Consider the following 27,793-nt stretch of genomic DNA (forward strand, 5'->3'; position numbering starts at 1 on the left):
TTGTCCACCACACTCTCTTCCAGTCACAAGGTGCCCCCAACACAATTGCTTTTTTTTTCTCTCGTTCATTCGCCATTTGGGCTTGCGATGCCTAGATGTACTGGGCCAGCCAGCGGAACCCTTCGCCATAGCCCTGCCTCTTGAGGACACTGCACATAAACATCTCCAGGGGGCGCGCCGTCATTTCTGACCTCGGGACTTTGCCCTGCACATCACATGAGAAAGCAGACAATAAGAAACTAAAGCACTTGTATCTCTGCTCATGGAGAAATGAGTAACAAGTTGTCAGTAGCAAACTCTTGCTGTGTGGCAAATGAAGACATGTGAAATTCACTGGACCTTTTCAGAAAGCCATGCGTATTGGCAATGCCAGGGTGAGCCAGGGGCTGTCTACGATTTTCACAACAATGTGCCTTGTATGCTTCACTGTATTACACAACGGTTATATGGTGGAACTGTTCTGAGACATCTCTTTTGTTAAGATTTGCGCCGGGTACACAGCATGTTTGCCCGCCACCTCTCTCTTTTGAGGCACGCTTAAGGCAGTAAAATAAACGCAAAATGCTTGCCTAAGGTTCCGTAGTATGCATACTAGCAACCCTGTACCGACAACCGCAAAAGATGAGTAAAAGAAAAAAAAAAAAGATATATCGGAACATTCAAAGTCCCTTTAGCAGGGCAGTGCAGCTTGCTAGGCAACCAGAGATACATCTGCATAGTATGATGCTTTTATAACAATACTACGAAATAATGCACAACAGTGTACTATCCAAAAGAGTCTATAAAGGGCCCCTCACAAGGTTTAGGCATTGCAAACGGACAGGTGCATAGATCAGGCAGTGGCAATCATGTCTGCTAAGTATTGAAATGGCTGCATGGTACGAAGACGGTTGAAATTTTAAACAGAAGCCCGCATGCCCTTCCTCTGGAAGGAGCCTGCTTCCAGCCAGAGAGTCAAGGTCACACACACACACACACACACACACACACACACACACACACACACACACACACACACACACACACACACACACACACACACACACACACACACACACACACACACACACACACACACACACACACACACAAAAAAAAAAAATTGCCTTTACATAAGATACTGCCTGCAACATCACTGATTATGGCATGTGAAACACCACCGTGCGACTGGTGTCGGCACGGTGGTGTTTGCTTTGTGTGCTGTGTCGAGGTTTCGGTGATCCAACGCGGCATACGTAAACATCGCGTCAAGGGTCTAATGGCGCCGACAGTGCCCACGCAGACTGCGCTGGGGAATGCCGGCAAGTGGGTGTCGGGAGGCCTAAGATTTGTCGCCTTCCGATGTGCTCCCTACTGACGCGGAAAATGTTCTGCCGAGACCTGCGTAGTGGTTGCATTGAGATTCCGGACACCATCTCATTTGACAGTTTCATAGGTGCTGACACTGCTGTATTGACATGCGCAGAGCTCGATGACGGCAAGATCATTCGTCAGGTTTCTCCTGCACCGCCGGACGATGACTCTGAGTCGGAAGATGACGCACCATGTGCTACGCTGCCGTCGCATGCGGAGCGTGTACAAGCAGCGACTGTTCTTTCAGCCGCTAATAGTGACCGTACGACCCTCTCCGAGATTCAGGCTTATCTGATTGCGCGTAAACGGAACAGCGTGCAACGGCGCATTCACGATTTCTTCCAAGCCTACTGCCGAGCCCGAATAAGTGCGTGGAAATAAAGGATTTCATTTTTTTCTTAATCTGCTTTTTCGGACACCTGTTTATTCGGACATTTTCGCAGTCCCCGTGAGGTCCGAATAAACAGTCGGTGACTGTATAGCCGATAGTTGCAATGGGACCTCACGAGGAGCCCTTTAAAGCATTTCATTCCAGTCACAAAAAACTGAATTAATTTGGTTTATCACAGGCCCTCCTTTCGAGTAGGAAGCCACCAGCATGGGGCATTAAATCAGATTCTGACGTCCAGAACCTGCACAATGTTGCAGCGGAGGGACCAGATTAACGTTGACCGCCTAGAGTTCTTCAATGTGCACCCAAAGCGTGGTACGTGCTGCCCCTGCGGGATTGCAGCCACCGTGGCCAAGAAGCAAAACCATGACCTTGTGCTCAGCAGCACAATGCCATAGCCACTGAGCCACCACAGTGTTACAGTGCACCATGGTGCACTGTAACAGGTATTGTCATTTCCATGCAACTTAATGCAGCTGATAATATATTTTGTTGTATACGGTCGATCCCTGAAATATAAAACTCAGATCTCGGAAGACAATCGTGAAATAGTTCGATATATAGATAATTAGAAACATAAAATATGCCTATTCGAATCTTCCATAAGTCTTGGACAGTTTGCCGGGATCGTGAAAAGCGGGAATTGACCGATTCACTGATTTGCGAAGGCTACGTTGAACGAACAAAAGATTTTTATTTTTCCCACTCGAATGTTGCAAACTGCTTGCACAGTAGAGTGGTTTTTCATCGTTATGCTGACCCTAAAAGCCTGTGTCGCCCGGACGCGAGACCGCAGTGCGCCTCGTGCAGGTCAAAGTGCTTGTTGCACGTTTTTATGCAGGGTAAGGTAGAAATGGGTGTAGTGCAGAAGCCAACCAGCCTGTACATCCAGATATGCACTGCGCTGCCATCAATGCACTTGTACTGTGAATTGCACGTGAACATGCCTGGCAGCATGTCCGTTACAATATGTGGTTAAACTGCTAATTGTCACACGTTGGCAACGAATCGATCAGGCAGACTGCGTTAGATTTTGTAACCAACTTCTTGTTGCAACCAGTTGCGCTCTCCTTTCGACTGCCCCAAGTCCACCCGTTTAAACCTTGCGTGCTGCTTGGATGTCTGACGGTCCCTTCGTTTGTTTCTTGGCCCTTGCATTGCGTCAGCGACTGGACACTACACAGACGCTTAGATTCAAAACTAGCTTTCAGCTTGCAAAACATCCGAGTCAATTCCCAATCACATGTAACCCTGCGAGCATGAATGAAACATGTTCGGTGCAGACCTGCGAATCCTACAGTGACATCTTGAGCCGCAATAGAGGGAAAAGGGGGGGAGGCTGCAAGGTGTAGAGATAGTGTGCGGTGGTTTTGTTAAATTCAAACAGTAATGAACAAATCCGGTAAGTGTGGATGGGGGTTGCATTAATTTTGGCCACTCGCAGGACCCTAAAATGCTATTCACGAAACGGAAAGCCCGTCTATACAAGACAAACCTGGCAACCATTTTCAATTCACAATCCGTGCATGGAATCACTCAGCGAAAAAATTGGACAGTCATTTATGCTTTCTTGCAAATGTGCAGTATCGGACCAGGAGGCCTTTTATGTTCTGGACACAAGAGTGGCAATCTTGCCGATACACAGCCGCAGATCGCAAAAGCCATCTACATGCACAGCGAGACTGAGACATGCCCCCTGATAATTTTTTTTCTCAATGGCAGGTACTGCCCTTCAGACTCGATTTGTTTGACAGAACAGTAGTCTCTCGTTAGAACGGACCCCGATAATCCTACAAAAACCGTCCGTTTTATCCGAAGTCTGTAATGTCCGAAACGTCTCACTTCAGAAACTTTTGTCGCGATGTCTAACAACTTTATTACAAAGGGTGAGTGACGAACGTCAAAAAAAGCAGAAAGAAAAAGAAAAGAAAGTTGCAGTTTCACTTGAAAGGCAAAGCATTGACTGCGATAGCAAATTAAGCAAGATAAGTGTGGCAGCAGCAGCGAGCAAATTGACCTTCGTGTTGTCTCTCGCTTCAACGCGAACCAAGCGCCGAAAGCACAGCGCATACGAAGCTACTGGCAGTGGGTGCACTTTGCCCACATCAGCACCCGCATAAGCAGCACCCGCCAGAGTAGAACCTCTCCCCCTCCCCTCCCTGTGCCTCGCGCGCAAAAGAAGGCTGCGCGTTTTTGGCCCGCCTTTTGACACGGCAAAAATCCGTTTTATATGGCCAATTTTGAAAAAAAATTGCCGCTAATTTCATCCGCTGTAGCGCTCAGTTAAAAGCGAACTTCGTTGCATTAATTAAATACGTAGAACAAACTAAGGCTGAAATATGGTCCATTATATCCGAAAGTCTGTTGTATGCGGGTCCGTTGTAACGAGCGTAGGCTGTATTTGCTAAGACAGTTCCATTTCGCTGCTAGCTTCCCATGACCACACCCAATTAGTGCTGTAACCACATGAAATCATTGACACTGACAAATTACAACATAAAAGATAATATCAGTGCAATGCACATTTATGTGTACTAACCTTTCCAGTTGTCTGAGAGTAAAGACAGAAGTAGGTGCGAAGCTCATCCTCGCTAGCTGCTCCTGGCTTGTCAATCTTGTTGCCCAAAATCAACACTGGGCAGTTTGCCAACTGCTCGTCAGTCAGCAGGCTCTGCATATCAAGTGAAAAATCAGAACATGGTTAGATTCACCACTCATCACCAAAAGCTAATTACTTCTGAAGCATGTGGCCTTGAACTGTTTATCTCAGACAAGCTTGGAAGTACAGCGGCAAGACTGTACAGCTGTTCGTGGGCCTATACAGCAACTAGTATTTTGTAAAGACAGAGCACTGCAAACGTGATGGTGGTGAAGTGAATCAGCGAGGCAAAAGCAGTGCACGCATCCAAATGAAACCAAAGCCACAGCATACTAAAATAAAGCTGGAAGTGGCAGTGTATGCCTAGTTGTGACTATCGCTGGTAAAGAAAGTGCAGGTAGAGTGTCTAGTAGAATAGCACTCTACAGAAGGTGTAGCAGGGATGCTACATGTCTCCTTTTGCGACTCAAGTTTCCCGACACGTGCATGTGGCAAGGAGTTCTTTCATATTTTCTCAATGTGGCGCTCAGTGTGACACGACTGATGCTGGAAAAAAAAAAAAGAGCAATGAAACAGGTAATGTGACCTGCCCACTACAGCTCAACACACTGAACACAGTGACAATGCCACCGCTGCTACCTGGCTCACACATGACTAAGCAATAGGAAGATGTGTCTGGTTGCAGCACTTAGGCAATGCAGCAGCTACAAAACCATCAAAAATGAAAAAAGCAAGCATCCAGAGTTTCAAATTATACATTCTCCACACCAGAGGTTCTTAAACTGGGTTTCATGCGAGGGCAGAATGAACCCAAGCCCAAAATTAAATTTCGGGGTTTTATGTGCCATAACCATGATATGATTATGAGGCACGCTGTAGCGGGAGGCCCCAGATTTATTTTGACCACCTGGGGTTTTTAATATGTACTGCATCTAAATACATAAGCATTCTAGCATTTCGCTGCAATCAAACACAGATGTCGTAGTCAGAATCTAATCTGTGACCTCGAGCTCCGCACTACAATGTCGTAGCCACTAAGCTACGGTGATAGGTATGAATCCAACCTAATTCCTTTACACTATCTTGCGATTTAGAGAAGAAATTTTGCATTGCATTTCGGATTTATTGAAACCACAGCAAGCCACATCTGCGTCTCTATAAGACTTTCCAAAACAGACCATTGCGGCACTGGCACACAAACTCCTTGCAGAGCAATTTGTGTGCCCTTGGCGTCTGGGCTGAGCATAGAGTAATACCTTGATAATTCAATCTAGGTTTATTTGAAAAGTCAGTTAATTTGTAGAATTTTTGCAGTCCCATAACATGCAATGCAACTTATTAGAGATTAATAGATTAATTCGTAGTTTCTGACTGTGCCCTCAGACCAGCATGCAGCATTGCGCTTCCGCCTTCGTATATCTCGGGTGTGATCTCACAAATATGGCGGCCAGGACGTGTTTCCAGCTTACTTCTGGCGCTTGCAGTACACAAATATATGGCCTTTGAGATCGGACTCCAACAGAGCTGTCGCTGGGGCTGCAATTCGGACACCACCGATTGAGCAAGCTATATGTTTAGTAATGTGGCCACTGATAGGCAGCACAGCTGTGCCAAGTGCCTACATTGTGAGGTGGCGAGTGCTCAATTTGTGTTTATTCTGACCTGCCTGGCAGGCTACCCGCCCGCTACAAAGAAGCAAGTCAGCGCATCAATAAACGTGGCAGCTTTGTTTTTCCAGTTTATCCCGTGCAAATGCCAGCTGCGTTGCATGTTTAATCACGTTTTCTCCATTGCTGGTGTGTTGTGCGTGTGCGACTGTTGACCACATGAGCAATCTTGGCCCTGTGCATGGTTTCACCAAGTGTAAGAAGACTGCAACAACAGTCTAGACAACTAGACTTTGCCAGCTACTTGTACAGAGAAAAGATGTGTAGCTAACATTGTATGCTAACGTGGAAGTCAAAGTCACCGACAGTGTGCCAGTAGGCGATGGGGGGGACGATAAGCCCACTCGTGCATGCATTTTAGTGACAGCTATCGAGTCTCTGAACATAGCCCGCAGCTTTATTGAGTGTAGCGGTGGTGACCGAGATGCCACGCACGATTGCGGAGCTAGAGTCGATAACCCTTGGTGCAGCAAACCATCATACAGTCGTACCTTGGTATAACGATGTTGTACTTACTTCATTAAATCGCAAATTTTGTTAATGCAAGGTTTTATAGTTTCAGCATTAAAAACAACTTCACAAGTTCCCAGAGCATTCTGGATGGATAACATCTTAGTAAGCATTTATAAACAAATCGCAAGGTCAGGTCATAACAGCGAAGTTATGAGCGCTAGCGTGTGCAGTGCGGATCACACTGAGAGTAATGCATCATTGTGGCTCACGGCGCCCGAGATTTGAGTTGTGCGGCGGTGTAAACCTTGGACGCCATAGATGACCACGCTCAGTGTCCGAAAAAGAAGTTTTGCCAGGAAGGTGGAGCATTGATGGTGATAGCAAAGAGACTACACAAAGTAGGTTCGTGGTTTTATTGGTGTCGTGCACTCAGGCAAACTGACACATCTCACTCTATGACCACAAACTCACTGTAGCAATGCGAGCGAGTGCTTGTGTCTCTGAAATGAAATCCAGAAGTACAAGCAATCATATTTAGTGTCTTTGAAACTTGAGATCACGCGACTGCCAATGCTATACACACGGGAACAAAATGCACCTGAAGCCACCATTCATATCTGCTTGCTGCAGGGATTCCCTCCAAGATTGATACGGCAGGTGGCCCACACATGGACGTGCATGAGAAGAAGGCAGACAGGCCCACCCACCCCTCCCCACCCCTCCCCAGTGCACGCTTGATCCCGTTACCGCACGCATGTTCACTCTCTCCCCATCCCTCTTGCTTCTTCGAGTCAAACTCACAGCAGCATTTTCTGCCTACCGTGTTCTGGTGCGCACATTTTGACAGCTGTTTTGTTGCTCAAACTTTTCATGTAGAAGTAAGCTTGAAATAAATTTTGCCTCGGCCGACATAGTTTTGATACTAGATTTACTAGCCATACAGGTTCCTAGTGCAAGATTGAAATGGCCGAAAACTTTGTTAAATCGAAACTGACACAAAGCTACTTTGTTAAACCTCGAAAAATAGATATGCGGTTTTCAATGCAACTAAGATCGGGAAATGAAAATATTTCGTTACATCACGAATTCCATTAAATTGAGGTTCGTTATATTTATGTCTGAATGTACTAAGCCATCCCACAACAGTGATTACTTTAAGTATTTATGCTAAACAGAAAATAACTGTACCATGCCTGTGTAGCATAGTTCCGAGATTCGTTTTATTTTTGAGAAATTTGAAAATTTGCTTAATTTGAAGATTTATCAGTTTGGTGGACTTCGAACCAGACAGGTTTTACTGCAGTATTTCATTCACGCTCATAGCAACACTTAAAACAGGAGCAGGGATGAACTAGGAAGTTCAGCGAACTGGAAGCCCCTATCAAATCTAGCAGCATTTGCCTGGTCAACACTTACGGCCGACATACGATTGGCGGCATGTGTAACGAACATGCGGGGCACATTTACGCTCGATTTGCAGCACAGGTGCGCTGGTGTCCACAGTTCTGATACCAGCTGTTTTCTAGCATATGTGGAATAAACAATTGCAACAAGCATTTCGACTCGCAAAGTGCATCCGTTCAGGCGACTCTGGTTTTGAGGCTCAGCGCTGTGATCAGCAAATTGAAGGCGATTCCTGCAGCACCAGTTACTGGTGACATTTGTTTGTGTCACAACACTGTTTATGTCATGCAGTGCCTAGAAAAGTAGCCATATGGTTGGCGTATGGACTGGCGTGGGGAAAAAGAAAGCTTCACATGTTTATGTACTGCAAGTTTCTCAGTCAACAGCTGAAGGAAACATGTCAAACATGTTTAAAGGAAACATGCCAAACAGTAAATGTCAAGAAGCCACAAGCTCGCATGGTTGCCATGCTCATGTAAGTGATGTCTAAATTTCATCAGAAATTCGGACGTGTTCATGCACAACGTAACCGACAAGATGATTATTAGCACACATAGACTTATTTTCCCTTTTAAAATGCAGACACCTCAGTTTCACAAAAGCTCAGTGCTTTTTCCAATTGCAAGCACAATGAAATGAAAACTCAAGAAGCAATCAGACTGGCTCTAAGTGGCATGAAGCCACACACTTATTTCCCTGACCAAATAATATCTGCACTTTTTCTCATTTCCCAGCACCATGTCTGGCTACTCAGTTGATTCATTGAGAGATTCATCATGAAGCCATGGATAACCACATAGAGTGCAGTCCACTTATAACGATATCAAGAACAAGAAATCCGATACCTTTGAAGCTTCGAAACTAAATTTGCCACTTGCGCTAAAAAATAGACGTATAAAGTAGCCTGTATAAAGTAACCTCTAAACAGTGCATCAACAGTTAGGTGCCCTGAAATAGTCAGAAATCCGCACTAGCTTTCACGGGAGTTTCATATTCACTACTGCGGTGTCCAGGTGCTGAACAAACACTAGCGGCAATAATTAAGTATGCATGAAATCAATGAGCGACTCGATTGATGACAGTGCACTTCACGTGAAATGAATGTCAGGGTCGGTGTCAAAGAGGGGTCATTGTCAATCTCGTTGCCCCCGTAGCACAATGCCGCTGTCTGTTACGACAACAATCACCCTGTAGATCTCTTTGCATAATGAGGCAGCACTATATGCACTCAAACTCCTCCATCAAAACACCACCTGTTTCACTGACAGTAACGACATGCTTCCAGAACTCTAATGTCAGCAGCTTCCACCATGTTGGTTCCAGGGGTTTCACCCAGGCGCACTTTGAGCTTTACAAAATTTGCTGCTTCGTCTCAAGCAATACAACACTGCGCTTTGTTGGACGTCTTCTATCAACCGGGCTGTCTGCTGCTTATATTTTCGCTGTTCTTTTGTTTCCTCTCCTCACGTGCACCTCGATTGTGGGCGAGGAGGCTGGCATCATCTTGTGATGCGCTGCGCCAACTAGCAATGCTCTCCGTGGCTTTTGGAATCTGTGCGCACGCGAAATTCTGTTAATGGTGGCAGAAACGAACTCACATAGGCAAACGTATCATGCCGCCTCTGCATCGTTTGTTAAACAGAAACTTAGGAATGCAAATTTCATTATTATTCTGCATGAAAACTGCCGTCCAGAAGGCAAAATTTTGATCATTATATTCGATATGGAGTGACTAACGTATCGTTATACGTTTTTTTTTCTCGTAGCCCTAATGTACAAGTTGACACTCTTAAGTTGGCTCATCGTTATAACAGATATATCATTTTATGTGGTATCACTATAAGTGGACTGCACTGCAGATGGTTCTGCGACACTCTGAAGGCTGATGTGGTTCTCCCAACGTTAGAAAGTGAGGACCCTTGCTGTACAGACTTGCCACTTGCTCAGTTGAAACAAGTGAAATAGGAAAATGAAATCATTTATTTATTTGCAAAAGCAAAGTGCCTTTGTCGAGAAACATTATCACAACGCTAATACTGTAACGCAAAGGTTTCGTTCCCAAATTGGTTTGCACTGAAATTAGTGTTAACAATGCTGGATTTGCAAGGTGCATCACAGCGCAATTTGCCAACGCTTGGCACACGCCATTGGTGCTCATGGCTATGCTCCAAGACACATACTGTACGTGAAAACCACAAGCTGACAGTGAAAGGTAAATTTGCTCAACTTCTATTGTACTTATGATATTTTGTTATTTTCCTTGCTGTTTGTAATCACATTGTACATTAAGATTGTGCACTAGTTCACCCCTGTGTAATGCCCTCTGGGCCTTTAGGGTAGTGAAATAAAAATATATAGTGGTACATGTCCAATCAACACTTCTGGCTGACAATGATCACACAGAACCTACACATGGGGCATATGTTTCTGTGCAATTCTCAAACAATGGTGTTAACGCAGCTCAGTGTTCATGTACAGTGAAACCTCGTTAAACCGTAGTTGGCCGGAGCTCGGAAAAAGTACGTACTAAACGGTAGTGCTGTTGAACTTAAATAGCACGAGATCGCTCAGTTACCTGTCAAAAACAGAACTCAGAGAGTGCGATGAAAGAGGATAAAACATGCAGTATTTATTCACTTCGCGCGACACAAGTGTTATTTTCGTTTGATGCCGCGGCGCCCTAGCAGTGACGACAGCAGCCTCAAACTTACTGAAGCTGCGAGCCAGCTTTTCAGCCAGCCCCCTCTTATCGGCAAACACTCGCATGGCAGATTCCTCATTGGCGTTACGTATTCTCCGTGCACGTGCGCGGTAGCACTCAGAAGTCGCGGGGCGCCTTTTTCATTTCGGGGTGCTGTTCTCGTCGCGACAATTGCATTCATGAGGCTGACGTAACGCGCAGCCTCTGCCACTGTCGGGCCTGAATCGCCCGTGCTGTCGCTTTCCGAGTCGTCCTCATCACTGTCGCTAGTCGACACTTCAGCAACAGAGGCAACGATAGCGAAAACGAACCTCGTAGCAGACATCTCTTCGCGGTCGCAGCAGCGCTGCCGAGCAACTTCTTTGCATTCCAAATGCCACACACCGTAGTCAACAGCAGATCCCTGTCGCGTGCCAGCGCCGACTTCTTCGTATCACGTTTGATAGCACGAACAATATCTAATTTTTCTTCTGTGCAGAGCACCCAGCGTTGTTTTATCCGAGCTTCGGCATGACGCAAGTCCTCGATTGCACGAGGCCACAATGCTCTCTGGTACGCTGCCGAAATGTTGATGTTGATGGGGCTTCAGATGCAAACACGCAGGGCGCTTGGAGGCCATTGTTCCGATCTCCGAGGCTTGTTCTGCTGAGCCGCCCGATGGAGACGATGCACCGCCATTTATGCGGATACAAAACACATTATGTTCAATGGCCGCTGAGTTGGGGATTTGACTTTACTACTTTTAAAACGAAACTACTGTTTAAGCAGGTACGGTTTAACGAGGTTTTACTGTACCATATTTACTTGCATAATGATCGCACCCCCGAATTTTGTCAGCAAAATTCGACTTTTTTTCTTTCTTGCATAATGATCGCACCCCGGACTTGGCACACTATATATCCCTGCGGCAAGTCTAGCTAATGATTATCTCGCTTACTATCTGTCGAATGCTATGCAAACGACTCTTCAAGACATACCATGCGGTCGGCATGCACCAAACAGATTCTTAAGCAGTTGCCCCATTTCATTCCTTTCATCACTTTCCGCACTTCGATTAAAAAAAAAAGCTACAGCCAAACTTGCCTTGGCTTTTTATTTGTAGGCTTTATAATGGTTGTGATCAACAACAAAAAGAAGGCACCTTTCGGTTCCCCTCGTCTGCACTCGTAGGCACGCAACAAATCGCGAGCGGCGACGATAGTAGCCACGGTCACATTGATGCGTTAGAAGTGTACCTTATTCATAAGCCAACGCTTGTAACACAGCTATGATATTCGCTCACCTTTAGCAGAAATGTGCCGTACAAGGATTGTAGTCAAGACAAATGCCGCAGTTTTCACAGCATGCCCGCAATTTGTTTCTATGTCACTGGCAGCCAAGCGTTCCGATCTCCGTTTCTGTCCCCTCAAAGTGGACATGGCTACGTTATTGCCGCAAACATGCTGATATTAACTATATCATTTATGACTGATACGGAAGAAACTATTTCTATGCAGGTAATGTACTCACGAAAAGAAAAAAAAAATCGCTTTCAGCATGCTCCGCCGGCTGCCATTTTTGTTTTGGTGTCCCGCACTGTTACAGAAGAAGCAGCCGCCTGTTTGTTGACCTGTTGTCAATACGCAGCAAATGCGGGATGAAAAAAAAAAAAAAAACATTTTTCTTTTCACAGAAAATTTACTCGACGTTATGATCACACCCCTGAATTTGCATCAATTTTCTTGACAAAAAAGTGCGATCATTATGCGAGTCAATACGGTAGGTGGGCATGTTATTGCACCTCCATCCATTTCAACTTTATCAGGAACAGAAACACGCTACAAACGCTTTGATGAGTGCAAGGTGCACTGTGACTTGTGGAGACATTTATTATTTAGCATTATTATTAGCAATCAAATCCACTTTAGAATGACAACAACTCATCTAGACATTTCTTAAACAGCAAAATTAAATTACTGTCCTGCATACGGCAGTTTGTTTCTATCAACATTTGTGTTTTCATCACAGTCATCGGAACTCGTTAACAATTGCTGCATGTCAATGTGCGTGCAAGGAAAAAAAGAAAGCTAGAGCTTTTTGTTAAGGTATATCATTGCCCCTTTTTCAGTCTAAAGCGATGCCCTCTCGGATTAATGATAGGCTTGGATAAGCCCTGGAGCCCATGCTCACCAGCAGACCAGCAATGGTGCAGCTTTGGTTTTCTCTAGCCCACAAGTGTCACCTTCTTCCCTTAATTAGTAGCTGAATTACATATTAATTTGCAACAAAGTAACCGATACGACCGTTATAGGGTTGCGATGGATTGTTTTCACTGCTAAAATAAACAGATTTAACAAAATACAAGTCTACTAGTGAAGTTCTCGGCTGCAGTCAAGAGTCTAGGCTGCATGGCAAAGAATTTTTCAAAGTGACCATTATTAGCACTGACCCTTGCATCAATTCTTTGCTTAAGAGCAGGCTAACATGCGCACTTGTACAACAATATTAATCTAATATTCATCTTACAATCGAAACCAAAACATGGCACCGCTAAAAAAGCGAGACCAACGGGAGCTACAACATAGTTACAATCTTATGTTTGCTCTATGGCCCTACCCATAGCTTTTCGCTATCCCGCGTGTTCGCTTTTCGGAAAGGTTTTTCAACATTTTTGAGAGTTTTACAGTGCAAACAACACTCGTGGGGGGATGTCGATAGTTGATGGAAGCGCCGCTGTTCCATTCACGGCGGCACCCCCAGAACAGCGGCGCTTGCGGGGAGTATCGGTAGCTCATGGAAGAGCAGACAGCGCTCACGTGTTTCTGTTTCCCTGTAGCTCTTAGCCTTCTCTATGCTCTTAGTTTGACCAAAGGCATTGGTTTAAAGCTTTTGACTTGACTACCGGCTACGTGCTACTTCCATGCCTCCTCAGTCGTCATGAGGGCTCCAGGCCCACTAATGATTCGGCACTTGTTCACAGCAGCATTCAAGAGGACTGCCATCCTTTGTGCCGAAGAGACAAATCACTGCGCAGCGGGCCGCAAGTTTGACGTTTCTGAACGGGTGGTGCGAGAGTGGCGACTGCAGCGAAGCGAAATTTTCACCTGTGACAGCAAATGAGGAATTTCCCACGTGCCAAAGTCCGGACGCTTTCCGGAGCTGTAGGCCAAGCTTGCGACGTACATACGTCGCTGAAATGTGTGATCTGCCACCGCCAGTGAAGTGCGACATGGTCATGAAACAAGTCCAGATCTTCGCCTTTTAAGGACTTGCTCCGCCATGAGTACAACGAGTGGCTGGCGGCAGAAGACCGCATACTTACGCCAACCGGACCCGACAAAGGAGCCTCCCTGACGGCTGCGTGTGGTTGGGTGCATTCGCCGCGGGCTGCTGTTCCACAAGATGTGGTGCGGTCGTTTGCCAAATATGGAATTTCACTGGACGATGACGCGCTATGGGACCGTATCAACGATGACGATGGCAGCACTAGTGAAGACGAGTAAACCAGTGACCATGTCAGCTACTAATAAATTTTCGTTATCGAATGCGCCCTCAATATGCTTTTTTTTTTCCTGTCACAAGCTATATGAGGGGTCGACTTACATTCAAGTCGACTTACAATCGTGTAAATACGGTATATACAATGTGAAATGGTTTTTGCGCAACAAGATATGGACAAAAAAAGGGGTACTGGACACAAGTCCTGTACCTCACGCCCTTGTCCACATCTTTCAGTGCAAAGAACATTTTGCAAAGCATAACCAACTCGCCCAAACCATGATTTTGACTAGCACTATATGTAGCCATTTGAGTCACTGTGAACATTTAAAAGAAGGCTGTGCATAAGTAGAATTGAGGTAGGGAAGTGACAAGGACACAAAGTTCCCAAGTATTGCTGGTGGGTTCCCCCAAGGCCAGAAAGTTTGGGAACACATCAGCAACCCTTATGTGATGTTTTTTTTTCTCCGAGCACTTTCCGAGAAGTGGATGCGATGTCAAGAGAGGCCACTATTTTCATGCACACCACAGTAGTGTCGCAGTTGGCATACGCCGTTCAGCAGCATGCGAGACTGTCACTGCGGAGAAGTTGAATGAGGGTTTGTGGTAAATGACCATTTTTTTTTTTTAGGTTCCTGGTTATTGTCTGGTGCATTCCTTTTGTTGCTTAATGAAAACTAATGAAGCCCCACATTGTCAAACCTAAAGCATGTCCTACCTTGGTAACCCGTGCATAGCACCCCATGCACAGAGGCATCTACTAGACCTAGTTTTATACATAGCAGGCAATGCTGTGGAAGCTATGCAAGGAGTATGTGGATATGAGTCGCACTCTGCATGTGCAGTTATTTGTAATCTTAATTCCTTCTACGGAATAACTACATTATATTACAACTACAACCTTGTGGACAAAAGGAGACATTAAATCAAATTACTCGATCACCTTAGGTCTTCCAGTATGCGACATACAGTGTTTGGTTGCAAGCACAAGTGGTAACGCCGTGGCTGCGGTTGCAGAAACAAGTCGCTCCACTTGTTCAGTGGTAAATAGGTTCAGATCTGCAACACATTCTATGTAACACAGTAGAATCTCAATGATACGACCCAGTTTCACATGATTTTCCACGGCCAATGTTCGTGATCGTGAACAGAAAAATTTTTCCAAGATGTGAGAGTGTGTAAGTGCGACTGAACAAGGACGTAGAAAGAAACAGATACACAGTCTCTGTATCCGTTTCTTTCTACGTCCTCGTGCAGTCGCGCTTATACACTATCATGGATTCTAACCAATCAGCACACCAACATGTTTTGATCCAATACAGTTGCAGTTTTTTAGCGGGTGATATGTTCCCAGAAAACGATATCTTTCTACACCAACATCCAGTACATCGCAAAACTGAGAACATATTACAGTGCAGTCCACTTATAACGATACCACATATAACGATATATCGGTTATAACGATGGGTCGACATGAGAGTGTCATTTTATGCATTTGGTCTATGGGGAAAAAAACCATTTATAACGATAGGTTATTCACCGCATATCGGATATAACGATCAAAATTTTGCAGTCTGGACGGCGTTTTCCGTGCCAAATAATCGTAACGTTTGCGTTGCTTAGTTCCCTGAAACGAACGATGTCGAGGCGAGGCGATGTTTACCTCCGTAAGTTCGTATCTGCCGCCATTACCGCGCAGCGCGTCTCGCCCCGCCCGCGCACGAGTAGGCGCAGCCAACGTTGGCGCAGCGCGCCACAAGATGGCGCTAGCTGCTTCATGCACGTCGGCCACAGTCGCTCCGAAAGAGAGAGAAAGAAAAAAGGAAGCGACAAGCAAAGCGGCGCGGTGGCGCCTGTAGGCTGACGCCACCGAAGCAGCGTGCAGCCAATGGTTCAACCCAGTTCGAAGATTGCGCCGACAAAGCGCAAAGCTGTGTTGCTTGACACGAAGATGGATATTTTGCAGGACTCACGATGCGGCTTCAAGGTGAGCGCCCACGTGAAGAAGTATGAGCTCGTCCAGTTAACGATATCAACCATCTTGAAAACCTCCGGGAGCACCGCGATTGTGAAGGCAGGAGCTATCAGCGGCCATTCCGATCAGCGGAAAAGGGGTTAGAGACCCTTTGTACGCCGATGTTGAAGAGGTGCTTTACCAGTGGTTCATCAATTGCTTCAAGAAGGCGGGCTTTGTGCGTAAGGACGAACTTCCCCAACCCGCTGAGACCCACCCGGTGGAAGTCGCTGACATAACCGAGCTCTGGGAGCTCGTTCCTACTGGTGACACAGGTGGTGTGTCGAAGGAGGAGTTTTTGACTGCAGACAGTGCTGCCTCGTTCTGCGATGAGGTCACCGACGAGGCGATCGCCGAAGATGTGCTGTCTCGACAGACGCAAAGTTGCGCGACGGTGGCGACGGCATCAGCGACAGTGACAACGAGATCGACAGTGGCTCCTTGACCCCGACCACGATGTCCACGCAAAGTGCACTGTCGTCGATCGACTCCTTAATTGATTTTATGCATGCTAAAAGATTGCCGCCAGTGTTCGCGCAGCAGCTGGAATCCATGCACACCGCGGTTGTGAAGCTGAAGCTGCCGCAAAAGCAAGTGCAGATTTCGGACTATTTCGGCGCGCCTAATCCTTGACACGGTCATTGGCGCTAGAAATAAAGTTTGTTTTTCACGGCCTACTGTATACATCATCTATTCTTTAGAGCAAGTAGCGAATTCGAGTTCAGAGCTGCAAAGGTAAAGAGCGCAAACGCGTTTAAATTTTTTTTTTTATATAACTGCAGTCCAGATATAGCGATCATCGGTTATAACGATCATATTTTTAGTCTTTCTCGATATTGTTATAAGTGGACTGCACTGTATACGTTTTCTGGCCGCCAGGTCCCACGTGAAAAAGAAAAGGCACAAGGGACGTGTGATCCAGAACAGTAGGCACCTTCCGTGGCAGATTCCCCACAGTACTCACCCACCCATACTCACTTTTCTCTCCTAGTATTAGCAAATCTCATGGGACATCACTAGTCACATTTACAGCTATCACTGACAACACTATTGCGATAAGCATCTTCGTCTACCTGTTTTAGAGCATGCGGCGTATTGTCATTGGAAGTGTATATTGCATGCTTTTAAAAGGTGATAACCCAAATGTGCCATACTTAGTTGCGCAACACTGTGTTACGTAGATTTCAAAAAAATTACATTAAATTATGGGGGTTTACGTGCCAAAACCACTTTCTGATTATGAGGCATGCCGTAGTGATTCTCTGGAAATTTCGACCACCTGGGGTTCTTTAACGTGCACCTAAATCCAAGTACACGGGTGTTTTCGCATTTCACCCCCATCGAAATGCGGCCGCCGTGGCCGGGATTCGATCGCGCGACCTCGTGCTCAGCAGCCCAACACCATAGCCACTGAGCATCCACGGCGGGTACGTTGATTGCAGCTTCGGATCTAACGCGTTCCGGGTTATTACGCTTTGTCACATTTTCCAAAATGCATAAATAAGCTACTGTAATTACGTCATATTTGGCAACGTAAAAGTACGAGACTTACTCTCACACCCAAGTAGACGATATATACCTACATATTTCATTCATATGCGGCGCACTATTTTTTTAGTCACGAATGCAAGTAATAGGAGAAGTGCCTCTAGCCTTCATGGCATCGCCTGCTATGTAAAAAACAGAATACAGTAAGTTATTTGGTTATGTGAAGAGAATGCTCAACCTTGGCAAGGTACAGCATGCTACACAATGATAGTGTGCCTGGCTGCAGGATGCAAAGCCCCTTGCCAGAAAACAACATGTAATGCACAGAAGTTTTGGCAGTGTTGAGGGAGTGCCAAATCTTCCCAATATTCGTGGGCACTATATGTGGAGCTAGCAGAACGGACTTGTGGCACTTAGCAGTGCCTACTTAGTTAAACTGTAGAATGCTGACAAGATGTTGGGGGCTGCTAAATTGGACAATGGTAGGGAACACCAAAACTCACGTCCAGCTCCGCTTTGGACTCTGGGAAACGCTCCCTGTCATGGGCATCGATGAGGAAAACTATGGCATCCACAGCAGGGAAGTAGTCTTTCCACACTCTTCGAGCTGTGCACATGTAAAGAAAGAAGGAAGCTTTTGCAACTGGCATGTTTCATAGAGGCAATTGTAATAGTTAAGGAGAAAAAGTAGAAGTTGGATAACAAATGCACTAGTTTAAGGGGCACTGGCATAAAGGTGAGGACAAGAAAATGAGCATACAAGCAAGAAGCTGTACGCCAATGCTAAGACAAAAGGCAACCTGTGCGACATGTGCCCCACGAGGCAAGTAACATTTTGCCCCTTTCCTGAAGAAGTGCAAAAAATTATGTTACACTTTGAAAATGCACTTCAATATTCAAGACAGCAAAACGAAAGGCCACATCCTCATACCATTGTATGCTAAAGTGGCCGGTGCTTCCTAAAAGCTGAGCATGCAGACGCCTTTTGCTGGTAGCCAGCTTATACTGGCACACTATTCACCAACAGTACATCACAACTTTGAAATCCTACAAATGATGCGATGGCAGACATGTGAAAGAAAGCAGAATGCAACAAGACACAATGTGGAGTGGAGGAGCGTGGTAGAGTTGTTTTTTTGTCTGATTATGGTCTGTCAAGAGACCAAAAATAAGATGATTTATAAAAACAATGACAGTAAAATTTTGACACTGGCATTCCAACATTCCTTTTTACTGCACTCGGAAAATAATATTTACAAGTGCAGGGATAGTAAAATCAGTCACCTTGGTGATGGCCACCCAAGTCAAAAGTGGTGAAACGCATGTTGCCTATGGACAGCTCTTCAGAGGCTGCAGAAATAAGAAGACAATGGACATCATAAACACAAACTAACCAGAAAATATTTTTTAGTACGCTGGTAAATTCATCAGCAGTTTCAGAGCAGTCAATGCATGCAAAGTATCTGGTACCTGTGCTCCACGCATTTTGTGCTGCAACTACAACCATGAATCAAAGAAAAGGCCTTAAAGGGACGCTGAAGGCAAATATTAAGTCAACGTGCACTGCTAAAATACCATTCCAGAAACCTCGCTGCGCTTGTTTCGTGCAAAAAGAGAAAGCAAAAGAAAAGAGACTTCGTTTAAAAGAAAATCACGTCTGAAGGGCAAGGATACCTTTAGCACAATTCAAATCACACGCCCCCGAGTGGGGAAGTGGCGACGTTGGATACGCTATCTACGCCCTTTACAGCCATCTTTGAGCCAAACGGCACCTGACAGATGGCGCTACGGTTTTTCGTGCAAAATGCAAACGTGCGGCCATGGAGAAACAGAGCCAGAACAGAGCGTTGGATTCACCGCTCCAGCTGCTTTTGCTCAAGTGGCGTGGACCGTTCAGGCATCTTGTGACATCACACAGAAGTGGAAATCTCTGCTACTTGCATTTTGTGGGAGTTTCGCGAGCCATCATAACCAGCACAGCACTGTGCGACAATGAAACCTTTAGACCGCCTGCATCGTTGTCAAGGGTAATGTCAATGAGTTACTTTTTCTAAACACTGAATAGAACTGCACAAGTAGCATTTTCTCCATCTCATAATGGAATGCAATTATCTTTTTATAACGAGAAGTTGAGTACTGGCAACAGAAATAAAATGAGGAGTGCATTCGTCATTGGGCTAGCACTTGAATGTCCCTGGCGAGTCACAAATTGTGTCCTGCATTTACCTCAATCTCTCTATTACTAAAACACTGTTTGCGATAATATTGATGCCTTGGCCGTCCTCAGGCATTGATCTATCACTTTAGCTTGACTTAACATTTGGCTTTAGTGTCCCTTTAAAGTGACGTCAGCATGCAGAAAGCAGAACTGCAAAGATATAGTTTGAACAAGAATTTGAGCTCTGGATGCCAAACTAAATCCTCACTCCTATCTTAGCCACTGATAGCATTCGCAGGAATGCAATCCCCAGCCTATTTCAGAAATTGAAATCAAAGCAATTGTGCTAGTTATTCCATGCCACTGGCATGTACGCAAGTGCAATATTCCTTTTGTACAATCACTTTCAATTCAAAACCAAATGCAATTGAATTTCGTGCGCCTTACTGGTTCCTGTGTGCAGCTCATAGAAGAGAGCTCTTAAGACTCGTGGGCTTCAATGGTCCTTAAATATGCGCATGTGACATCTGTACAACTGAGGAGGTTTTACATTTAGAAGCAACACTTGGGCTATGAAAGCTGCAATGCACTAAAATATGAACACAAGGGCTTTACTGTGTTGTGCGCCTGTGAGCATGTGGCCACAGTGGATGAAGATTGCACTAGCGACCTTGTGCTCCACAGCATGCCACTGGCACCAAATAACATACTGAAGCCCAGAAAGAAAAGAAATTCAAAGTTTACTTTAACCTACGTTAAGGATGAGCTACATGGGCAATTGCTTCATGACATGAACTGTCTAAACAAGCTAGAGGCGACAATTTTCTGACAAAATAGCGGAAGATTTACAAAAAAAAAACAACTAAACTAAGCACTTGATAAACAATGCAGCCAAAGAAAAAGTGTTAAGCCCTACATGCACAAAGAGCTTTCACAAGGCTTCAGAGATTTTTTAGGGAAAGATTGCATTTTGCTAGAGAAACATTTCCATGCTGGCATCATCTGTTAAATTAATAAGCATGGTACTGCTTCAATATTGAAGTAAATATGAACATTACCGGCTATCAAGGAGCTTTGCCATATACTATATACTTTGGGATAACACACTTAAAGCATTGGCTGCAACAGTTTTAGGCAGCTGAAGCGTACAAAGTACCAATTCTTGACTTAGTACCCTCTTATTTACAGCACAACAGAAAGGTTACAAAATGTACTTCAATTTGCAACAGCCTTGAAGTGGCTGCAAGAACCTGCGGACAGTAATTTTCCGTATGCAAACTATCGAATGTATCATTGTGTAGCTTCTGAGTTCATGCCTAACTTAGGAGCACCAGAGGAGGCCAATTTCTGTGTCAGTGAAAATAATTATGAATAGAAGTTTTCTTAGTATGTCAACCAGTGGATTCATATTCCGTGTAGGAGTCGTGGAGCGGTACATAGTGTTAGAAGGCAGCCTTACTGCTACAAGAAATGCAACAAGTCAAGGTTAAGACTGAATCGTGCATGAGTCAATGAAGTATACTATATAGATAGAAATCACCAAAGTGAGAATTACGAAACAAAGCTGTGGCAGCAGCAGAGACAGGAAAAAGAGTTGTGTAATAATATGACAATTTTCCCCCAGCTGCATTCCCGTACTACTTACCAGACCTCTCATTCCATTGCGAATACATGTATGGCAAAGAACGAGATGAAAGTCCGTGAAATGTCACCCGTGCAAATAAAGTGGCGCCGATTATGGTTTTTCGTTTGTTGAAGACTACAATGTGCTGTACTGCTGAAGGAAATACGAGAGTTTTGGCTCGCACTGGGTGTGCTCCAGTGGCTCCAGCAGCAGCTGCTGGTGGAATAAGTGCCACCTGCTACAAGTAAACTGCTGAAATGTTAACTTTTGAGGACAATTTCTTGAGCTAGTTAGTCACACATAATTATTAAGGTGAACACTACTACAAATGAACAAGCATAACAGTATGAACGCAAGTGCTACAGTCAGCTGTTTATTAGTGGAGAAGTACCCGAACCCTCTTCTGCTAATGAAGAGCTGACATAGCACTTATGTTCATCCCTTTTCATTTTCTTGCACTTTTATAGTGCAAACTCGCTTGAATGATTTTGTGCTATCAGACTCGCCACAGAAGGAAATCCGCTGACGCCTCCCAGTTTACATGTTCTCTTGAACAGATTGAGTGTACATCAATGCAAAATCAAGTAGGAGGAAGAGGAGTGCTGAGACTGGAGCAAGAGCTGCTCTTATAGATGGCAGGCTACAGTCTTGGAGGTGTATGCAGCTTAGCAGCTGTCCAGTGTCCCTGGTTTGCAAAGTGTGCACCACACAGTACTGGTGCAGCAAGCAAACATGCAAGATATTTACTTGGGTGCAGCGTGGGCACATGCTGGGCCATCCGGTCATCTTTGAGCATGTGCAGCAATGTTGTCTTGCCCGCATTGTCCAGGCCGAGGAAGAGCAGCTTGCCACTCTTCTTCCACAGGCCTGCAAGGAAATAAATTTATAAGCATGCCTAGTGACAAGAGCTTCCAGTGCAGATCACATGCTTGCTACAGTTGATTCTATACTGATAACACTGATGAGGAAGATGACACAGACACCATTTTCAGTTTGAAACTTAGCCAACTAGCCAGAGACAGAACTCCACGACTGACTTGGTAAGTCCTGCCACACTGTAAAAGATACCTGTACTACACTTATTTAAGTCTACAGAGCACTGTACCCTAGCAATTATGAATGCCCTCTCTGGTTTACCCACACAACCCTGACAGCAGTTATTTTCATAAATAATGCAGTAACCTAAACAGGAAAGCACAGCAGATGGCACCAAATTTCCACAGGCATGTCAATTTCCAACGTTTAACATGTAAATGTCAGTTTCTAGTGGCATATATAGCTGAACAATTTAGCGGACGACTGACCTCCAGTCATGTACATCAATTTAGGTTACATCAGGAGATGCAGCAAAGATGCAGCAGCATTCCTAAAGGCTAGCAAATGGGTATATTGGTATACACATGCCCCTTGTTTTGTCTGCAGACAAGGGTACTTAGTACTATCAGAATATGCTGACAACTATGGCAATTGTGTCTCAGCACTGATGTAGCACCCAATGTACATGCATACAATAGTTTGAGGTCCCCTGTGTGGAGGTGTAAGAATAAATCTTGGACACAAACTGAAAAATTGGATTCTTAGTGCAAACTATCTGAAGTGGCAAAATGGACAGTCACTTCAACACATGAATGCAACTTAAGCTCTTGCGGTACAAATTGCCCGGCAAACTACCAACAGTAAACTATGGGTCTTTTCAACTTACAGCCATGACTACCAACATGTGGCAAAACAGTACCCAGCTGCACGGGTGATGAAAGAGGCACAGCACTGGCATGTGCAAGAAAAGTTTTGGGCAAATCAGTGAAGATGCACGCCTCTCCTGCCATTCACCAGTTGACTGCCCAAATGAACTCTCGCGCGCATGCTGTCCTAAACCCTCGTCTGCTTCTTAGCTAGTCAACGCTTCAGTTTTCACCGAGCTCCTATGTCGATTATACACTTTCCATCTACACTTTATTGTGTATACATCCTGTATCTATACGCTATACGGTGCTTGCCCAATCTTTCCTTCACCTGTGCCGATGATTTCTCATGCTGTGCAGCTACATCACGAAGTTGTACAAACTTGGCCAAGCTTCCGCACTTCTATACTTTCTAGTTCAAGAGCTTATTGTACTCGTGCTAAAGACAACAGCACACAAATGTTACAGGTGTGTGCCTGAAAATTTCATAATAAGCTTCCTGAGCCCTTTCATTCCTTGTTCAGCAGTGCACAGAAAGGATCACTGTAGCATGCCACAGTCACTGATCTTACCCACGTCAGCTCTGCCCATGTTAGCTGTCTGTGCTGCACATGTGCTATAACAGGGCAAGGATCAGTTAAGCGGTACTAGTATGCTAAAATAATGACTTGCCAAGGTTGAAGACTGGGCGTGTTGGTATAGCATATTAGAGGTTCGATTGCACTACATTTGGACGACACACACACCACAGGGCACAAAATAATGTCCATTTTCACAAGCCATGGTTTACAATAAACAATTTCAAACTTCAAAAATGCAGAAAATGATGAGCATCTTCCAATCCGCTTACCGTCCTCATTATGCAAGTCAAAGTTACTGCCCCTAAAAAATAATTTCTGCACAAAATTAATCTCAAAACAGTGCGTGTATCTATTGAGCAAAGCAAATGAGGTTATGAAAGAGAGATGCAGCTTATTCATTTTCTTTTCTGATCATTGCATTATCACCTTTACCCGAGAAGCTTGCCGCCAGCTGTACCACCAAGAAAGGCTACTATCTATTGAGCATATTTGAATGTGCCACACACCAGATTAAATACAGCATATTTAACACTGCAGCTGCTAGACCTCACACACACACACACCTAAGAGCAGCTGCAGGCCAGATTTCAACTGACATTTAAAGTGGAGTTCAATTTTACCTATCAGAGCATGAAAACATTGAAGCACCTCATTGAACAGTTATGCAAGTTACTCCAAACGTGCACATCATGCAGGATTAACATGCTAAATATGCAATTTTACATTACAGAACAGCTACATGGACAACTTCACAGCAGTGCAATCTGCAAAAGTCGCACAATATGCACCAAAGCCTTAACATACTTTTTGCCTTCATTATAGACTAAAGACCAATCTCAACCTGGCAATTAGCAGAGTTTTAAAAAATAATCTGGTTTATTCCCATGCATTAAAACAGTGATCTAATCTTTCATGACAATTGAAGTGAGAATTTGAGAACAGGTGAAGAAGCAGACGAGAGACGAGGCTAGAACGTAGCTATCTGTACTATGTTTACGCGCAGCATTGCCTTGGTTGTTTAGCTTCGTGTCTTACAAAATGACAGCTCAGGAATAGCCAAAAAGCAATACTGAAGCATAGTGCCCATGTCAGTTGACAGGCAGGATCACTCCCTCCATAACGAGAAGTTGAGGTGGTGTACCATGTTGAAGACTATTCAAGGGTATAAAGTTAGCCAACTGTAAAGAGTAGCCTGTGCACACGACGTTCACAGCCACAGAACGACACCCACTAAGCCATGCAGCTCAGTGAATGCACGCCTTTTAGAAGGGAACATTACAAACAGTGCTAAATGTATAAACCATTTACCAAAATGTATTGGCACACCCAATGGTGCTGCATGCTCAACTTTAAATAGTTTTGTAGCCTTTCTTTTTTTTTTTTAAACAAAGCTTTCTTTTAGAACCCTACCAGACTTTACCAACCAAAGCTGCTGCTGCTGCTGCTGCTGCCTTGCTGAATTGCTCAAACTTAAAAATAAAGTTTATTGCACGCTGAATGGTGGGATTTTGGACCCCTGTCCCGCAGCACAGCAGTCCGATGCTCTGGTTAAAACACATTGGCGGGCTAGTTGATTAGAATCCATGATAGAGTGCATAAGCGCGAGTGAAAGAGGACGTAGAAAGAAACAGACAGAGACAGTGCTATGGATTAATCTTGACCATCTTTGACTCTTTAACATGCAACTAAATCTAAGTACATGAGTGTTCTTGCATTATACTCCCATGAAACTGTGACAACCAACACCGTGAATAGAACCGGTGACTTCGTGCTCAGTAGCAGAATGATGTAGCAACTCCGCCACCACAGCAGGTACATAAAGAAGGCTCACCCTGTATTGCTTATTAACCATGATTATAAAACCACCAAATTCAAACGAGTTTCACCAGTTTGACTCGTCATGTTGGATATTAAACTCTATCCATATGGTACTGTCAATGCTACGAATATGGTTAGTTTTTAGAGTTGAAAGCAAATAGTCTGTTATACATTTCTGCTAAAAATGTTGAACTGCTCAAAATCAACTTTCATTTCAGGCAATCTTGAAAGCAGAAACAGCACCTACTTTGCATTTACACTGAAAGTTGTGTCACAGCCACTGGACAAAAAAGGGGCGGCCTGCTGCATCAGGTGGGCTACAATGGGAGCAAACAACCGCTGTAGTTGCATTCTTGGCCGCTTGGCTGGGCCGAACGGCGCTAGCTGGCGGGGATGGGGCGTGTCGGGCTATGGCTTTCGAAGTGCATTTCCAACGCATTTTCTATGTCGATCCAAGACAACAGTTCCCGGATTACACCATTTTCGGTGCATGCGGCAGGCCACACCTTTTTTTTTTTATCAGCGGCCGTCGTGTCTACAGTAGAGGCAGCCTTGCATGCCTCACAAATGGCCTATAATGGGCCTTATGAAGCAGTACAAACAATTCACGCAAGACAAAGCAAGAGGCCTCGTGCAGAATCGTAGTAGCCTGCCGAAAACAAAGCTACTCATATGAACTCCTACATTTAAAGTTTTGCAGAAATGCATGTGTCACTATAGTTCGAATGCACAAGGTACCTTCTATTAAACCGAAGGGAGCCAACAAGAGAAACTGCTTTCTAGCCACACATACATCTCAATCCAGCTCTAAGAGTTTTTATAAAAAATTTGCCAAATGCAAGATGGCAGTTTTTAATGCAGTGTGCAGCGTCCATAGCCAACACCCGCCAATGTGGTATGCGTGCAGCACAATGCACACAGCCCACAAGACAGCCACGGCGCTTATTAGTGTGATGTGTCCTTTAGTGTCGAGCCTCTGCAGCGAACAGTCGGCGTAGAAGTGTTCCGTGCAAATGTCCTACGTTATCGTGGTTCAAGGCCAGGTTATCGTGGTTCAAGGTTCTGCGATTATCGCAGGGTAAAAACAGCGCCACGGGGGATGGTGGGGCTTCACGGACTACATACGCAATTGACAGCATCATTGAGAAAAGAGCAGTCATCGTGTACTGCGCGATTTACAGCGCCGGCGATGCATGACCACCAAAAACACGGAAGAATTGCGAAAGTGGCCGCAGGTCGCACGCACGGGTCCGGGTGCACAAGATAAGCTTTGAAGGAGTGCGAACGATCTCGCTGCATGAGGGCGATCGCCTGAAGATCGGTTTAGACAAACGGTTAAGTGTCGTTTCGGAGTATACGCCCCGCTCACACGTTTCCGAAAGCTTACTGCATTCGCGGCTTTTGGTTTCCGCAGGAGTACAGCACAAGCAGTCGACAGCAGGGAATGCGGGCAATGACAGTCCACCCGATACACTTGAAAATACAGAACTACACGAAAATGTCGCGATGTTCATGCGAGTTTTCGTTCTACACGCATGGGATTCGCGGCTAAACTCGCGAATTCCCCGATCGATTGACGAACGAACACAACACAGCACAGCTCCACCTCGATGACGCGGTACGGTCGTGTCAAACATCTGAAGGATTGCAGTGGTTAATTCCAACTCGATCCATGGAAAAGATTAAACAGAAACTTACCCAAGTAGCCTAGAACACCGCCAAGCCATTCGAGGAGGAACATTTTTGGGCGGTGAGCTGAGGAACAAAAAAACACAGTAAACAGTCTGCCGCAGCTTACACTGGCCGAGCCGCGGTAAACTTTAGGCACGAAAAGAAAGGCAAGTAAAACGAAAGACTAATACATGTTTCACCGACAAGTTTTCCTGCGCAAGGATAACGGCCGCAGGTTATGTAACGAAAGACAGAGCTGTGAATAACGACGGCTTGCTCAGACCACTCGCTGTTGACGAGGAAATGAGCCATAACTCGCATAAGCATACAAAACAGTAGCGGGGTTCGCAAAGGTCATAATATAGGCATAAACTGTCAGAGCTTACCACGTCCTTAACCAGGGATTTAATAGGACGTGTTTGAGCGGCGTCATTGGCCTCCGTCCTTTCTTGAAGGATAACACATACATACACAAAAAAGATGACCACCGTGTTCACCGCTAACAGCTTCTAAGCCTACGTGGTTTAAACTTACCACAGCAAAAACAGACTTCGCCGTACGGCAAAAAGTGTACGAAATAATCGTTACCTTTTTGTATTCTGCAGAGGAGCTGGCAATAAATACGAGTCTGGGCTCTTCGGTATCAGATGGGGACTTTTCACCGCCAGATTTTTCCGCACTGGCTTTAGGAGGGATGACGGCAACGATAAAG

At 45.0% G+C, this 27,793-nt stretch overlaps 1 protein-coding gene across 1 annotated transcript; it reads right to left on the reverse strand.

Moving 5' to 3' along the window:
* Positions 1-27,774, reverse strand: Sar1 (Secretion-associated Ras-related 1). Its single transcript, XM_050196287.3, has 7 exons — positions 27,670-27,774; positions 27,109-27,165; positions 22,077-22,196; positions 18,832-18,897; positions 18,051-18,154; positions 4,284-4,415; positions 1-205 (listed from the first exon to the last, which is right to left on the reverse strand). Exons 2-7 carry the CDS (start codon positions 27,149-27,151, stop codon positions 92-94), a joined length of 579 nt encoding a protein of 192 aa, XP_050052244.1. The 5' UTR covers positions 27,152-27,165; positions 27,670-27,774; the 3' UTR covers positions 1-91.
* Positions 27,775-27,793: the final 19 nt, after the last annotated feature.

This window comes from Dermacentor andersoni, chromosome 1, assembly GCF_023375885.2.
Source record: "Dermacentor andersoni chromosome 1, qqDerAnde1_hic_scaffold, whole genome shotgun sequence".
Taxonomy (NCBI): Eukaryota; Metazoa; Arthropoda; class Arachnida; order Ixodida; family Ixodidae; genus Dermacentor; species Dermacentor andersoni.